General features: G+C 40.5%; 2 protein-coding genes across 2 annotated transcripts in view; both read left to right on the forward strand.

The window, feature by feature from the left end:
• LOC129751327 (uncharacterized) overlaps positions 1-7,008 on the forward strand; it is a 197,142-nt gene extending 190,134 nt beyond the window's left edge. The window contains exon 8 of the mRNA XM_055746771.1: positions 6,947-7,008. Coding sequence (XP_055602746.1) covers positions 6,947-6,965 — 19 coding nt within the window. The 3' untranslated portion in view covers positions 6,966-7,008. The remainder of the gene's footprint in view (positions 1-6,946) is intronic.
• Positions 7,009-7,245: 237 nt separating this feature from the next.
• LOC129751311 (teneurin-a) overlaps positions 7,246-18,206 on the forward strand; it is a 282,980-nt gene continuing 272,019 nt past the window's right edge. Inside the window, exon 1 of the mRNA XM_055746744.1 lies at positions 7,246-7,391. Within this exon, the coding sequence (XP_055602719.1) occupies positions 7,249-7,391 (143 nt within the window). The 5' untranslated portion in view covers positions 7,246-7,248. The remainder of the gene's footprint in view (positions 7,392-18,206) is intronic.

Here is an 18,206-nt window from a genome sequence, read left to right on the forward strand (position 1 = left end):
ATCTGAATTCTGAAATCCGGGTTTGAAATCGTAATCTGAAATTTCAAAATAAAATCATATCTTGAATTTATGAATCATTCTTGAATTTATTTTTCCAAGTATGAAGATACATTTGAACAATGCATCTTAGATCAGAATCTCATATCCGAGTCTGATAGCAAAATTGTTTTTTTCGATCTCAGCTTGTAAAATATGAAAGGCCAGTTATAGAATTTTTATTTGTGTGAATCAACCAAATGAATCTAAATGTTTAACCTAAATTCTTAATTTGAAACTCGAATCTAGAATCTAAAAACTTCTAGCACGGAATCAAAAATATAAATAGAAAATCTGTTTTTAATTCGGAAATCTGAATATGAATTCTGAAAATGAAATTCTGAATCCAAATTTGAGATATACACATTCTTAATCCGCCCGGTCTATTACAGTTTCCTCCGAATCCTACACGTTTCATTCTATCTCGGCAACACTGCTCGAATCGCGCACGTTTGTTTTTTCAAATTCAAATAAAATTGAAAATACTGAGAAATATATGGTTTTTGTGTGTGATTTTCGGTTCTTTTTGCTTCTAAAGTTGTGAAGAGCCTGTGTGTGCTGAAGATTCTGCGATTTATCCCATCCGTTTTTGATTGACGCCGGAAGATCGCTTTTCAAAACATTTCGCTGACAGTGATACCATGGCAGGTGCTAGTGAAACCACTGGACAGGGCAAAGCTAGCAAAACGGACCAGCAGGCCAAAAGGAAATCTACCGACAGCAAAGGTGCAGGAAGTCCTAATGTGTGTGCCCAACTGAAGGAAATTTCCGAAAAGTTGCAGAAACTTGATGAATTGGAGAAACTCAACAAGGAACTGCTGAAAACCGTGCTTAAACTAACACATCGAGTGGATGAAATAGCTGCAGAAAACCGGGTACTGAAACAGGAAATTCAGGATCTTAAGCAGGAGAGACTGAAGAAAGAAGTCGTCATCAAAGGTGTGAAGTTGCAGCATCCGAAGCATCACTTTGAACTGTGCAAAAAAATTGGTGATCGAATTGGAATTGATTTCCAACAGGGTGTTGAAGTGGTTCGGCCAATTATTTTGAAATCGGACCAAACAGACATTGTGTTGGTGAAATTCAACCATTTGGAAGAAAAGGTACGGTTCATGAAGGCAGTCAAAAGTGTTGGTAAAGAGTTGTCCCCTCAGCAGCTGGGCATTTCGTCGAAAAACAAGGCCATCATTGTGCAGGACAACCTAACCTTCGAAAAACGTAAGCTCCATTCCAAAGTTAGGGAGCTTATCAAATTGGGATTGCAAAGGCCGTGGATCTATCAAGGATCCACTTGGATTTCTCATCCTGAAACCAAAAAGAGATTCCGAATTCGTGACGTACCTGACGTTGAAGAAATAGAATTTCTACTTGTGACACAACAGCAGAAACCGGAGGCCACCATCCAGGAGGACATTGTTTCGTAACTTAATTTATTATATTTTACTTTAGTTTTTAACTTTTGTATATATTTCTAAATCTATTAATTTTTATTAGTTCTTTAATTTCAATTAATAACACATGAATGCCACAGAGCACTACTTCAGGTTGTTTAACGATTCAGATTTTAATTTGGTTTTGCAAAACAATAAATACTTTAATAGTGTTGATGATCATATTTGTAAACTTGATAAATCTAAGTTTCTATCTGTTCTTCAAATTAACGCGCGAAGCATTTTGAACATAGATCGTTTTGATTCTTTAAAATTTGAAATAACTAAACTTAATTGCAAACCGGACCTTATAGTTATCAGTGAAACTTGGATTAATGACAGTATTAAACAGCTATACAAAATCAATGGATACGAAGGAGTATTTTCGTGTAGAGGTTCTGGTTCTGGAGGGGGCTTAGCATTATATGTTCTGAATGGTTTAAGTTTTAAATTGATTGAATGCAATGAACACGTTTGTAATGGCTCCAGTTTTAATTTCATTCAAGTTAAAATATCTTTTGAAAACTTTCAATGTCTAACACTTTCAGCTTACTACAGACCTCCACATGATTCGCAGAATTTTCAAAAATTCTTGGAACACTTGGAAAATAATTTATTTACGCATAATTGTGCACCTCACATAATAGCAGGTGATATGAATGTTGACGTGTCGAGTATTTCAAGCAAAGCTCACGACTACTATAGTTTAATCTCATCTTTTGGTTTCTTTGTTTCTAATTCCTTTACAACACGTCCAAATAGTAACGCCCTTCTTGACCATGTTCTTTTTAACAGCTTCGAGCAATATCCCATATTGAATGATACAATATTTTTCTCCGGAAGCGATCATAATTTTATCCTAACACATTTTCCGTATAACATCAAAAGACCTCAAAATACGCCTAAATTTAGACATAAAACAGATTTTCCGAGACTCAATCAACTTCTTACCATGCGTTTCTCTCCATCATATATGGGTAACTTTGATAATCCTGATAATTTTTATAATTACTTTCACAATACATTAACTAAAACTTTAGCCGAATGCACAGAACAAGTTCAAATTAAATCTCATGAATACAAGATCAACCCATGGATGACCGATCAACTTCTTACATTAATAAAATCTAATAGGAATTTGAGAAATAAAAAAAGAAAACTGTTAAGATTGGGTAAATTTGTTAATGAAATTGATAGTAAAATACGTGATCTTGAAAATAGAATCAAACTTTATTCTCAAACCTTAAGGAATAAATATTATGAAAATAAATTTGCTAATTCCCGAAATTCTAAGCAAACGTGGAATACAATCAACGAAGTTCTAGGTCGTTCGAATTCCATCACATTAGTACATGAACTTCATGACAACAATATGCAAATTATCTCAGACAAACAATCCATAGCTAATAATTTCAATAGTTATTTTTCAACCATCGGCAAAAATATGGCATCCAAAATTATCTTAAATAGTAATGATACAATTAACAAGTATAATACTCTATCCAGTTCTGCCAGCACATTTTTCCTCTCACCTACAGATGAAATAGAAATATCCTCCCTAATTAAATCATTTTGCAATCACACTAGTCCAGGTCATGATAATATTAGTGTCTATGTCCTAAAGTCCGTTAGTGACATCATAAGTCCTGTTCTATCTGATATTTTTAATTTTTGTTTTGAACGTAGTATTTATCCTAATAGTCTCAAAATAGCAAAAGTAACACCCATATTTAAATCCGGAAATCCTTCATTTTGCAATAATTATCGTCCTATTTCAATATTATCAGTAGTTAACAAAATATTAGAAAAAATATTAGCGAAAAGATTACAATCCTTTTTAAACAGCAACAATTTTTTCTATTCCATGCAATATGGCTTTAGAGAAAAATCTTCCACAAATAATGCAGTTATTGAGCTTATTGATAACATCCAATTGAACCTCGATAAAAAAGAAGACGTTCTTGGCCTATTTTTGGATTTATCCAAAGCGTTTGACACGGTTGACAGGAAAATCCTTCTTGAAAAACTTAATTTTGCTGGAGTACGTGGAGCTCCATTAGCCTTGATCAATAGCTACCTTACGAACCGATTTCAATATGTTAATGTAAATAGTTGTCGCAGTAGTTTATCATCAATTGATATTGGAGTTCCCCAGGGTTCTGTACTTGGACCATTGTTTTTTATAGTTTATTTAAACGATATGGCTGCTTTGCCACTTAAAGGAGTTCTCCGGTTATTTGCAGATGACTCTGCATTATTTTATAACAATAACAGCTCAGAAGAAAATGACAATAACCTGTGTTCCGATATGACATTATTGATCGATTTTTTTCGTATAAATAAATTAACTTTAAATATAGATAAATCTAACATCATAGCTTTCAAAACTTCTCAACGGCAAAATTCTAATCCCTTAATTCTTACTAAATCTGTTTTTCCTAGTTTGAAAGTTGTAACTGACTGTAAATATTTAGGAGTTATTTTAGATGACTGTTTGAATTGGAACTTACATATCGATAACTTATTACAAAAACTTAACAAAGTAACAGGTCTAGTTTGTAAAGTCAAACATAGGATTCCGTCTAATATTCTTCATATAATTTATCATTCACTTTTTCAGTCTTTATTAATGTAAAGCTTAGTTCTTTTAGAAATGGGACACTTTCATTTGCTAATAGCTCGTTAACTAGTTATTGGATATTAAAAATTTTGACAGCATTTTGTTGCCTGTAAAAAGTACTATTCGACCTATTTTTTTCAAAATTTAAAATTTACGCGTTTTTGAGATATGTACGATGCAAGAGAAAAAGAAAAAAATAATTTTGCACAGTTTCCTTGAAAATACGTCATCATCAAATTGATAGCTGACAAAACCGTTGATTATTCAAAGAATTACTGAGTTTTTGTGGTGGATAAGTATGCAAACACTGTCAATAATGTCCACAAAGTTCAAATCAAGCATTGAAGTGAAGCACATGATCGGCAACAACGGTTAAGGATCATCAAGGAAGTCAAGTCTCATACCAGCATTTTTAATTTTCAATAAACGAAAAACTAAGGGTAGATCGCTGAAATGTCCAAAACAATTTTCTCCGATAAACTGAAAGTGTTGCGTAGTAATGACTCATTGAAATCCAACCTCAAACAACCATTTTTTGATAGTTCCAAAGCTCTTAAGCTGTAAAACCGATACCGAAAAAAAAACGTTCAAAAATGTGGTAAAAAATAATCAAATTTGTTCATTTCGAAACAACTGAATCCACTAAAATGCTTCCAGTTTCCAGTTTCCAGAGAAGTATTGGACCAAAAAGTATCAGAAATTGAAGAAGGAGGGTGAAGCCACCTTAAATATAGATTTTACGAAGTATAAGTTGGAGAAACTGATCAATACCACGACTGAAAAAAGTGTGCGTCGGCCAATGGGAGATACCAAGAATAAAGTAGAAATTTCTTTAACAAAAAACGGTAAATATTTTTTTTCAAATTTTTTCATGAAAGATCATAACATTACCTTCTTTTTCTTCATAGAAAGTATTTGGTTCCAACGAATGGTTTTTGAGATACAGGCATTCGTAACTGTCCCATTTCTAAAAGAACTAAGCTTTACCTTATTTCTTCTTGGGGCAATGCTTGTAATACTCGAATTAATAAACTTCAAGTAGCACAAAATAAAATCCTACGTCTTATCAATAATCTTCCATATCGCAGTCGTTCTGCTGAACTTTACAATGTAAATAATAACTTAATTCCTGTAAGAGGCCTGTACATATTTCAAATTTGTTGTTTTATTTATCTGAGCGTTACAAATAGCACACACTGCAATGTATATTTTGATCGTACCAATCATCAATACTTAACCCGTAATAGAAATATGTTAACCCGCCCTTCGGTCAGTACAACTATTGGAGAACGTTCTTTAGCCTTCAGAGGCGTACAACTTTTTAACTTTCTTGAAGAAAAGTGTGGTCCGTTTCGCAATTATGGTCATTTCAAAAATTCTATAAAGCAGTTTCTTCTTAATTCCAATGTATCATCAACACTTTTAAAATCGTGCAATATTTTTTCATTATATCAAAATTAACCTGCATCATGTTTACATTTGAATTTATGTTATTGTTCATTTAGTTTTAAGTTATTTTCATTGCTGAGTTTAATTTCATGATTTGTGTACATATTTTTTTTTTTTTATCGCTTTATTATTGATTAGATCATAGATTATAGAATTTAAGATCAATAACAACTCCTTAAACGGCGAAGCCATTGGAGTACTATCTAAAATGTATTAATTTTATGTATCTGTTTGCAATAAATAAATAAATAAATAAATAAATACCTAGCTTTCCCCAGTGGTAAGAAATTTTGGCCTCAAAAGAACGTGTGATTTCTCATAAAGCTGCTGCATGAACAAAAAAACATACTGAAATGTGATTTTATCACAAGAACTGCAACTGGATCGTAATGCGAATCTCTAATTGCACACTTGAAGGCGCAAATAAGAATCTGATTCTTAAAAATGCTATGCTGAAACATTAACTTGAAAGTCTCATTAACTTGGAAGTTTTCGGAATATTGAACAATAAATTGATTTAAAAATAACGCGATGATTTGACTTAATCTTTAATTTGATTTGTGATATTCATGTAAATAACGGATAACTACAAGTTTCGAAGCTAGTTGTTAAAACCAAGAAGAAAAACGCCTAAAATCGCTTTGCTAAATTTTGCGGTTAAATTATAGATCCTATTTCATAACTGAACGATGAATCGTGGCGATGATCTTTCGAGCATCATTCTGTGTCATCTCGCTTGGTTCGAGCGAATCTTCGAATCTGGATTCAGCACTAATTTACCCTTGAATGAAAACCTGTGTGGAGATTTTCCTCGTGCGCCGGGTGGGTGCTGGCTGTTCCTCGAGAGGTGCCACTAATGCTGGCAATGTACAGACAGGCCGTAAAATCGTATTCATCTACGTTGTTCGGTCGACTGAAAGTTGCCTCAATTTTGAAACCGATATACCTATACAAGTGTGCTTATATCCTCATTCCGCCGTCCATCCTTACAGTATGGTGTTGTTAGTATGTTTGGCTTAGCGGTGCGACGGAAACACGGAATGGGATTCTACTGGCTGTGTCGTACACGTTTTATTCGAGTCGGATCGACGACGGGAACATAGAGCGGCGCACCAGCAAGCAGTGTGGCATAAGTAATGAAATCAAATTTAAATGAAATGAAATCAAGACTAATTGAATCATATTCTTCGCGTGGACCCTACTAGAGTTGTGTGTCATTCGTTCGAATATTGCTCGAGATGAAAATATTTCTACCACTGAGATTTGTCGATTCACTTGAGCGCATCAAGCCTTCGGAAGCAGTTTCCTCACATTTCGATTTATAATTTTCTTTGAATATTACCTTCTGACGTCTCATTGACTAAGAAACATCAATCTAATCCAGGTTCTAACATCAAACTATCCTTCTCAGCGAGCTTTATTGTTACTGATTAATAGCAGAATAAACTGAAAATTTGAAAATGTGAAATACGGAATTGTAATTATATGTAACGTAAAGACAGTTTATGTAAAAGTTTATAGTGATGTATTTGTGTGAAAACAAGCGATCTATAAGAATTGGGAAACAAAAAAGTCAGCCCTGTGGCTGCTAGTGGTGCACGTTAGCGGTGCAGTGGAGTGATAACATGATTGAACAGCACCAGGTGTGAAAAGACCATTAAGTGCGAGCGCTGTTTCATCGAAACACCAGAAGTCGATTGAGGAGTAGTCCAAATGACTATGAAATCGATGAAATACAACGACTGTGACACCATAATGGATGGGTATAATCCAGTGCCACCCCCTCTGCCAAGGCGCGTGCCGCCTGTCAGAAACATTTATGCAGAACCTTTCGCAACAGAAACAAGCACAAACAGGTAAATGAAATGATTATTACTTAGGTCATTTTGTATGATTGTAATTGTTTGGTCTACATAACAAAAAACTTATTAAAATCCAAAACTAAAGCGGACTTACGTCGTAGCACAGTGGTAAACAACTCCATTAAAACTGGTCATGCAAAAAACGCCAGACATATTTCAGGATGTTAATTTATTCTTAACTCTCTAAAGACCTAATGTGTGTTTAGCCCAGGTCCAGAAAAAAAGTGGAAACGTCAGATCGTGTACCTCACTTAACACTTTACACAATTACCATATTTTCAAAGTTTTTGGACGCGATTTTTTGTCAGCTAGTGTCAGTGCAAAACACTAATTGTATCTAAGTTTCAGATCTGTACTTACAATTTCTAAAAAGTTTTATATCTGAGGCCACATGTGACAAAGAAATTTAAAGCGCTTTAAATGCTAAGCCGTATTTTAATTTTTTATTCATTTAACTATGGGAAATTTCCATGCAATCAAGCGTAGCAAGCAAAACATGGATTAGAGAGTTATGAAAAGCATCGCAGATTTCATCGAGTCGATCAAGATTCATATTTAATGTTAGAATAAGGATTTTTTTTTTTCAAAGTTCTCACTAAGATTGGTCAAACAATGGCAACAAAATACCAGATAGATTAATTAACCCTCATCCGCATCAGGTTTCGTTACCCTTATCAGCCTTAGGAGTGTCAATTTGACACTACAAGCACAAATCGTTAAAACATTTGGCGTGTTAGAAACCTTGTAATGTCGGTAAAATATGTTTAGAACATTATATATACCTTAAGCTACTTATAGTTCTCTCATTATTCATCATGAAAGAAAAAAAAATCCGAAAACACATGCCTCAGAAAAACTGCTGTAGTTCATATATTACATTAAAAGGTATATTAAAAGGTATATTCATTGGAAGTAAATTTAATCTACATTCTAATGAGGTGCAACAATTTACGCTGTGAGATTTCACAAAAATATGAAAATTATAAACTTAAAATCATTCCTGAATTTCTTGAACTACAAGCAGAAAGCGTCCAGCAGAACGGGTTTGTTTGCTCTCCGAGTAGCCACAAAAAACAGATGAAATTTAAATTTGAAAAAAATCGAGTAGTGAACTTTTAAAAAAAATCAGTTAATTTAATCTTTGTTGCATCAAAAATCTAAAGACAACAAAATGTCAGAATTAGATTAAATTTTGTAGTCATATTTTTTCAAAAACTTTACCACCGCTCAAACAGTTTTTTGTGACCCTTTCATTGAAAAAAAAAATGTTTCTTGGCTTCGTGATGTACACATTAACTTCAGCTTTCATATGCATAAGGCAAATATTTTATGGACGTGTAATATATGAACTAGAGCAGTTTTCCTGAGGCATGTTTCCTAGGATTTTTTTTCTATCATGCTGAATAACGAGAAAACTAGTAGCTTTAGGCAGGCTTGGCATCAGTCATCGTCATTAGTCAAAAAACTGTGACTGTGAAGCCTCTTGGTTCGTCAAACTCAATTGACTGTTCCCTACACAGCAAATTTTTTTTTGCTGGAAACCAGCAAAATTTTGCTGGTTTTGTCCCGCTGACTTTCCAGCAAAATTTCCAGCAATTTCAATTGCTGGAAAAAACAGCAAACGTTAATGCTGGTTTCCAGCAATTCAAATTGCTGGAAAATCAGCAATCCAGATTGCTGGAAACCAGCTATTTCTTTCAACACAACCGGCAGTATTTAGTATGAAATTTATATTTCAATTCAAAATTACAGTTTAATATTGGCTGTGCATATAATAAGCAATAAAAACAATTATTTTCTCCCATTTACAATAAGGGATTTATTTATTTAAAAAAAAAACTTTTTTTTTACAACTTTCTAAAACCGGCTCTGGGGTGGCCGCTTTGTGCCGCAGTGTTGATCATCCGCCACCTGTAAAAATAGTTTTGATAAGTATCTTCTATGGAATATCTACCTGTACAATATAAACTCACCCTCGACTTGATGCCTGGTTGCTAGAATATAGAGGAAAATAAAATAATTATATTAATTTAACCTAAATTCGTAAAATAGAATCTCACCTTACTTCAGCGTACGAAACAAAAACAAACTCCAAATTGATAACTCGATTGCTGATTTTCCAGCAAACTAGATCAATTGCTGGAAAGTCCAGCAATTTGAAAACCGATTGCTGATTTTTCAGCAAAAATGACAAGCACATAACCGAATGCTGAAAAATCCAGCAATTTGAAAATCGATTGCTGGTTTCCAGCAAAAATTTGGATTGCTGAACGTTTCCAGCAATTTTTTTTGCTGGAAATCGAGGCAAAAATTTACAGTGTACACAGCAAATTTTTTTTTGCTGAAAACCAGCAATTTTTTGCTGGTTTTTGTCCCGCTGACTTTCCAGCAAAATTTTCAGCAATTTAAATTGCTGGAAAAAACAGCAAACGTTAATGCTGGTTTCCAGCAATTCAAATTGTTGGAAAATCAGCAATCCAGATTGCTGGAAACCAGCTATTTCTTTCAACACAACCGGCTGTATTTAGAATCAGATTTATATTTTAATTCGAAATTAAATTTTGATTTGGTTGTGCATATAATAAGCAATAAAACAATTATTTCCTCCCTTTTTTCAATAAAGGGATATATTTATTTCCAGAAACAGATTTTTTTTTCAATATACCATAACACCAGGCTGGCAGCTTTGTGCCAGAGTGTTGATCATCCGCCACCTGTAAAAATAGCTTTGATTAGAATATTTTAGAGAATATCTATCTGTCCATGAAAAACTCACCCTTGACTTGTTATCTGGTTGCTAGAAAATAGGGGCAAATAAAATAATTATATAAGTTTTACCAAAATTCGTTAAATAAGATCTCACCTTGCTTCAGCGTACGAAGCAAAAACAAACTCCAAATTGACAACTCGACTGCTGATTTTCCAGCAAACTAGATCAATTGCTGGAAAGTCCAGCAATTTGAAAACCGATTGCTGATTTTTCAGCAAAAATGACAAGAACACAAACGAATGCTGAAAAATCCAGCAATTCGAAAACCAATTGCTGGTTTCCAGCAAAAATTTTGATTGCTGAACGTTTCCAGCAATTTTTTTTGCTGGAAATCGAGGCAAAAATTTACAGTGTAGGTTGATGTCATGCTGAGGCGACAAGCAGCGCAACATTTTCACACGACATACCTGCTCTGATTTGATCTCCATGGAAAAAGCGGAGACCTATCATGCTGAACGCATTGGAAAGCGCGACAAAGCTGATGCCACGGTGTTTTGAAGCGCGACAAGTAGGAAATCCAATAGAAATATTGTTTGAAGCAGTGATTCCGGGTTTTAAGCACAATAGTTCGAAGATCCGTCCGAACTTGTGATAATAAACTAAAAAATATCTTAATCGGCGAGAAAATTTTCATGAATTCTTAGTTCCGGCAAAAAACAAGGAATTTTATCGGTTCAAATTTCAGCATTCTTGCAATCCGGGTCATGATTCGATGAGTTTTTATTATTTTATTCATTTACACAGTATTCCGTCTCATGACATAACTTGACGAACATAATTCCTAAAATTCACTCGGTCCATGGCAACCGTTCTCCAATTTCGCGGACACCCCACGTTCGCCACATCACGCTCCACTTGGTCTAACCACCTCGCTCGTTGCGCTCCCGCTCGTCTTGTTCCTACCGGATTCGTAGCGAACACCTGTTTTGCAGGACAGTCGTCCGGCATTCTCGCAACATGTCCCGCCCAGCGTATCCGGCCAGCCTTCACCACCTTCTGGATACTGGGTTCGCCGTAGAGTCGCGCGAGCTCGTGGTTCATCCTTCGCCTCCACATTCCGTTCTCCTGTACGCCGCCAAAGATGGTTCTTAACACTCGTCGCTCGAATACTCCGAGTGTACGCAGGTCCTCCTCGAGCAATATCCATGTCTCGTGCCCGTAGAGAACAACCGGTCTAATGAGCGTCATATACAGGTTACACTTCGTGCGAGGGCTAAGTCTTCTCGACCGCAGTTAGGGACCTAGGGATGAATCATCCAAGAGGATGAAAATCCCAGAAAAAAAATCGACCGCAGTTGCTTGTGGAGTCCATAGTAGGCACGACGTCCGCTGATAATTCGCCTCCGGATCTCTTGGCTGGTGTCATTGTCTGCGGTCACCAGTGATCCGAGATAGACTATCTCCAGCTCGTTGCCATCGATCGTGACCTTGTTATTACTGAACAAGCGAGTTCGGTCAGTCTCGGATCCGCAGACCAGCATTTACTTCGTCTTGGACGTATTAATCATCAACCCAATCCTTCCTGCTTCGCGTTTCAGTTTGCGGTAGATGTCTTCCACCGCCGCAGATGATCTGCCGACTATATCAATGTCATCGGCAAAGCAGATAAGTTGACTGGATCTGTTGAAAATTGTGCCCCGCATTTCGCCCACCGCTTGTCGAATAACACCTTCTAGCGCCACGTTGAACATCATGCAGGATAGACCATCACCTTGTCAAAGCCCCCTGCGCGATTCGAATGAACTCGACAATTCACCCGAAATCCGCACACAGCACTGCGTTCCATCCATCGTCGCCTTGATCAGTCTGATCAGCTTCCCGGAAAAGCCGTTCTCGCCCATGATTTTCATGGGCCATGAGAGTTTTGGGCGCATCTTCACCATCACCAGATAGTGGTCTGACTCGATGTTGGCGGCCGGCTGTCAATCAAAACGTGGTCGATCTGTGATTGCGTTTGGTACGGTGATCTCCAGGTGTACTTGTGTGGGAGGCGGTGCTGGATAAAGGACTACGTACGGCCATTCGTTTGGAGGCGGCGAAATCAATAAGTCTGAGGCCGTTTTCGTTGGTCAGCTGGTGCGCGCTGAACCTTCCAATTGTCGGTTTGAATTCCTCCTCCTGGCCGACCTGAGCATTGAAATCCCCGATAACGATCTTAATATCATGTTTTGGGCAACGGTCGTATTCACGCTCCAGCTGCCCGTAAAATTCGTCTTAGTTGCACCGGTACTTCCGAGGTGAGGGCTTTCTTTTTTTTATTTTTTTTTTACAAGATGGAAATTTGACTTCAAACCATAACAGCCGGGTGGTTTCTGCCGTGAGTGGGTTCGTCCCACTAAAACCACCTTGGGCTTCGTGTGCCAGATGTGCCCCTTGGTTTCACCCTATGATACTACATCAAGGGGTAGGCTGTGCTCATGCACTTATACATCTCACCCTTTTCTTCTTTCTCAATTTTTCCTCAATTTCTCCTTGATCATCGTTCTGCTTTATCCTTTTTCTCCTTTTTCCTCCTTCTCCTTTTCCACTATCGCCAACTTCAGACTGGTACGGAAGACCCCGAAACGTGCGCCGGTTAGGTAACGCTTTCATAATAACTCACGCCCGTCACAGTATCCACTATCCCGGGGACCTCGAAACGTGTGCCGGTTAGGTAACGCTTTCAAAGTAACTCGCGCCCGTCACAGCAACCACTTTCGCAGGATTTCTAACCACCAAGGCATGGCCGATTGAGAAACTACCAAGCTAGAATCCCGACACGACCACCTCGAATGGTATCTCCGCTTCCTTTTGCTGCAGGAAAGGTCGTAGCTGAGTACGTGAGACCTTTTAAGTCCCACCACACGTATGAGTCCAGATTAGGGTTATACCGCGCCCTAAGATCGCGTTGCTTTTGAATTAAAGTGTCATACGAGGCCCAAGACCTTCCATTAGCTTGTCAAATTTGGTTGACTATCTCGCTCTCTCCGTTCATCATCTTTCCTGATTCTTATCAGATCGCGCATGATTTGCGAGATTTCCTCGACTATAGCACGCCACGACTGTTCGTCGCGACACATTTCACTCACTATATTCTCAGCGTTCAAATTTTGAAGTTGTTGACGCCTTGAATTGAACCTGGGGCAGACAAAGATAGCATGTTCTGCCGATTCCTCCGTCTCTACGCATTCCGGGCAATAAGGCGAGCTGATAAGCTTAAACCGATGAAGGTATTGCTTAAAGCACCCATGACCCGAAAGGAACTGCGTCAGGTAGAAGTTGACCTCTCCATACTTCCGATTTACCCAGTCTGAAAGTCTTGGGGATTAGCCTATGCGTCCACCTTGCGTTGTTCGATGCGTCCCATTGCTCCTGCCACTTGAGCATTGACGCTGCTCGTTGAATTTTACGCACTCCTCTAACAGCTCTTGCTTTGTAACATTCCATATCCTCCGCCAGAGCTATGTCGATGGGAATCATGTCCGCGATGACAAAAGCTGCATCTGCTGATATGGTCCTGTACGCACAGGAAACTCGCATGGCTATCAACCGGTGTGTGCTCCGTAATTTGGATCTGTTGCGCTCTACCTCTTACGCGGAGCTCCAGGCCGCTCCTCCGTATCGTAGTTTCGACAGTGCTACGCTCGCAAGGAGACGTTTCTTGCTACTCATTGGACCATGGCAGTTCGGCATAATCCAGGCCAATGAATCGATGACTTTCACAACAGTATTTGACATGTGCACCAAAACTTAAGCGATTGTCGACCATTACTCCAAGGTATTTCAGCTGCTATTTTGAAGATGTCGTGTGCCCCCCAACAGTAATCTCCATGTGCGGCACAACTCTTTTATTGGTCACGAGCAGAACTTCGGTTTTTTGGTGAGCTATTTAAAACTTAACTTCCTCCATCCAGATGCCAACCCTTTCTACGGACACCGTTGCAAGGTCTTCTACCTCCTCAATTGTTTCGCCAGTGATCATGAGCACGATATCGTCAGCAAATCCGACTATCTGCACGCCTGCTGGTAGTTTCAACGTTAACACCTCATTATACATGGCAGTCCAGAGCACAGGTCCTGTGGAACACCCGCTGTTAGGGCAGTAGATTGTAACCCAGTTTCGGTTTCGTACGACAGGACTCGATTTTCGAAGAAGCTTCCTATTATCCTGCAGAGGGTATTGGGAACACGCATCCTGTGAAGCGCTTTGGCAATCGCTTCCCAGCTGGCATTGTTGAAGGTTGTTGAAGGCATTCTTATCATCAATTGTCACGATGGCGCAGTGACGAACACCTGTCCGCTTCTTTTTATATGCGCGCTTCGCGTACTCTGTCACCATTCGGATGGCGTCCACCGTAGATCTCCCTTTTCGAAAACCGAACTGTCTGTCCGACAGTCCACTTTCGCCTTCTGTGTTGATAATAAGTCTGTTGAACATTATCCTCTCCAGTAGCTTACCAAGGGTGTCCAGCAGACAAATGGGTCTGTATGATGACGGGTGCCCTGGGGGTTTCCCAGGTTTCGGTAGTAGCACCAGCTTCGCCGTTTTCCACAAATTGGGAAACGCTCCCTCATCGAGACACTTTTGTAGCACCACTCTGAAAGTATCCGGAATGGTCTGTACCGCCACCTTCAGTACTGCATTTGGGATTCCGTCCGGACCAGGGGCCTTATTCACCGCAAGTTTCTTAGCAATAGCCACAAGTTCCTCATTCGTTACTGGCTCGATGTCGTGGGAACCCGCGTCGTACGGGGTAAGTGGCCACTGCGTCGGGCCATGCTGCGGGAAAAGATGTGCATCAATCTCTTTCAGTTTTTCCGGACACTTTTCAGTCGGCGACCTTGGGCCACCGAATCTCGCCAGTGCAACTTTATAGGCTTGGCCCCATGGGTTATGATCTACGCTCTGGCATAACGCTCTGTAGCAGTTCTCTTTGCTTGCTTTAATCGCTCGCTCAAGTGCCACCCTGGCTGCTCGGTAAACGGCACCTCTCGTTTCTCTGTCGGCTTCATTTCTCGCCCGTTGAGCTCGTCGTCTAGCTTTTAGACAGCTAGTACGAAGCTCAGCTATTTCTGAAGTCCACCAGTAAGCCGGTCGTCGCCACCACTTCGGTGTATTTCTTCTGGACATGGTCATGTCGCACACCGCTACCATCATTTTCGTCAGCTGCTCAGCATTATGGACCTGGGATGAGTCCTGCATGTATACAGCTTCGGTGCACACTTCCTTGTCGAAAACTTTAGTCTTCCATCTCCGCTCGTGCATTGGCAGTTGCCTTACTGCCACCGGATTTCGGTTTCCTACGCTAGAGCGTATCGCCTGGTGATCGCTGTGTGTATAATCGTCACACACTCTCCAACTCATATCAGTTTTTAATGATGGACTCGCAAAGGTAATATCGATCACTGACGTTCTGTCTGGTATTCCATGCTTGCGATAATAGTTGCTGATGGATCCAGTGTTGCACAGCTCAACTTCCAGTCTTGCGAAGGACTCTAGTAGACTGTAGCCCCTTGGGTTGTTGCACTTACAACAGGGGCCTTTCCTGTCAGTTCGTGAGTGAGTTCATCCAACATTGTGTTGAACTCCCCGATCGTCCATCTTGGTGGAGCGTAGCAGCTACAGAAAAAGATGCCGTTAATTTTGGCAATCACGAATCCGTCCCGAGAATCTACCACTATCTCCTGGATAGGAAAAACGTCCCGTGGCGTAGACAGCAGCTGAGCCAGACCTGTCCGCTGCCCAATTACCGTTTCCTGACGGGATTCTGTATGGTTCTGATAAAAGCGCCACATCACACTTCTTTCCGCCTACCGTTTGCTCCAGCAGAAGATGTGCAATCTCGCTATGGTTGAGGTTTAGCTGGATTATTTCCAGTTTTACTGGCTTGCCTTTGCCTTTATATATACCGGACAGTCCAAGCCACCAGTTTCGTGGACATTTCCATCCTCCTGCTTGCATAGCACACATTTCGGCTGATTTTTGCATTCTCGAGAGAAGTGTCCCTCTTCACCGCATCTTCGACAGCATCGTGACCGGTTGGGTCCATTGCAGCTTCGGGATAGATGACCAAAATCCCAGCAGTTGAAGCAGCGTTGCACCCTACTCTTACACTTCCTACCGTCAGTAGCGTGTTGGCCGCTGTTGGTGAGAGGCGAATCGTTGCAATCTGCATTCCACCGTACGCCTTTCTTATTTTTATAGCTACCGATTCGTTGCTCATGCCAGGTATGCTGGAGAGAGCTTTCTCGAGCTCCTCTGCAGTGGTAAACTCATCAAGGTCCTTACATTCAATGGACGCGATCTGTGATAGCGCTCGGACAGTCGCTTCATCGCCTAGGGTGCTTTCGACAAGCTCCTTGAAGTCGGCGCTTTTTACCGCCGGGTCTTTTTTTAGCTCGAAGAGCAGTTCGCCTTTTTGGGTGCGTCTTGTTTTGGTGACGCTCTCACCAAGAGCAGATAACTTTGGCTCTGCGCGTAACTTCCGGAACAAGTCCGCATACGTTGTGCCTTCTTTCGCTTCCACGATAAGCGCATCACCCCTGGACATCACCCGTTGAGGTTTGGGTTTTAGGGGTGGTTCTGGTTTCATAACGACCTTTCTTTTCACGTTCTCCTTCCTATTGCGAACCATTCGCCAGCCTCCAGCACTGCTTTCACCGTCGGCATCCTCATAATCCGTGTCCTTCCTTTTTTTTGAGGAATCGTTCACGACGGGAGAGTCGCGATCTCTTTTTGCGGTTTTTCTTGGCTTGGACTCCTTCGAAAGTCCTTGAGAAGCAACCAATTTTGCTTCCTCCAGGTCCTTCTCTGCAGCCTCGGCCTTCCGCACCAACTCCGTTCGTTCCTTGACGGCACTCTGCAGGAGCACCATCAATTTTGGCACCCAGGTCTTGATGTGCGTGTGCACGTTGTTGGTGCTTCGCACAAACTCCTGCATCTTGTCGACCATGTCGGCTGCCTCCAAAAGGCCACATTTTTTTATGCCCCTTGGTGCACCTCTTCCTGCGATTGGGACCTGCTCCTCTTGCTGGGAACTGCTGAGGTTTTCAGTGGACTCATCAACGACCGGGCTTCTTCCCGCTTCCTTGGCAACCTCCCTGCCAATCTCCTTTCCTAGCTCCTTTACTACTTTGCTCAGTAGAGGCGACCTAAGGAGTCCTCTCTTAGCAAAGACCTCCGTCTGAGTTCTTCTGCTTTCTCCTCCTTCGTCCGAGCTAACATCAGTTGTCTCGACGTTCTTTCAGCCGAGGTGAGGGCTGTGCACGTTGATGATGCTGATGTTGAAGAACCGACCCTTGATTCTCAACCGGTACATTCGGGAGTTGATCGGCCACCACTCGATCACGCGCTTTTGCATCTTTCCCATCACTATAAAAGCTGTTCCAAGCTCGTGTGTGTTGCCGCAGCTCTGGTAGATGGCACGACCATCTGGGTACGTTCGTACCGTGGAGCCCTTCCAGCATACCTCCTGCAGTGCTACGATGTCGAATTTGCGGCTCTTCAATTCGTTGGAGAGCACGTGGGTACTGCCCACTAAATTTAGAGATCGGCAGTTCCATGTTCCAAGTTTCCAATAACTAGTCCCTTTTCGTCTTTGGGTCTTTGCCGATTTCCATCCGAAATTTGTTGTTCGTTGCTTATGTTTTTTGTAGTCACGGGCTCGCAAGGCCCGCAGCTAACCCCACTATCTCGCAGGAGGACCGTCGTGATGTTGCTGTTTTGGGTCCCGAACACCACCAGGACGTTGTTGCACTCCGCATGTCACCCCTGACATGAAGAACAGACGCGTACGAAGCCCCCTAACTCAGTTTGCATGCGACCAAAGCATCCACCGGGGTTGGGTACCTGATCTCCGCTAAGGTTGCTCGCACCCCAGCTAGCACCACGGGGAGGTAGAGAATCGGAGTTGCAGACAAGGGGTCTCGAGTTGCACATTGTCTACCGTTCACTATTTAGCCGATGAGTTTTTAATGGCTTCCGAAAGAAAGGAGACGATTCCAAGCACTATCCGATGTAGAGAAAATATGTTTTGCTCAAAAAAATCATCAGACTTGAA

This window comes from Uranotaenia lowii, chromosome 1 (assembly GCF_029784155.1).
Source record: "Uranotaenia lowii strain MFRU-FL chromosome 1, ASM2978415v1, whole genome shotgun sequence".
NCBI classification, from domain to species: domain Eukaryota; kingdom Metazoa; phylum Arthropoda; class Insecta; order Diptera; family Culicidae; genus Uranotaenia; species Uranotaenia lowii.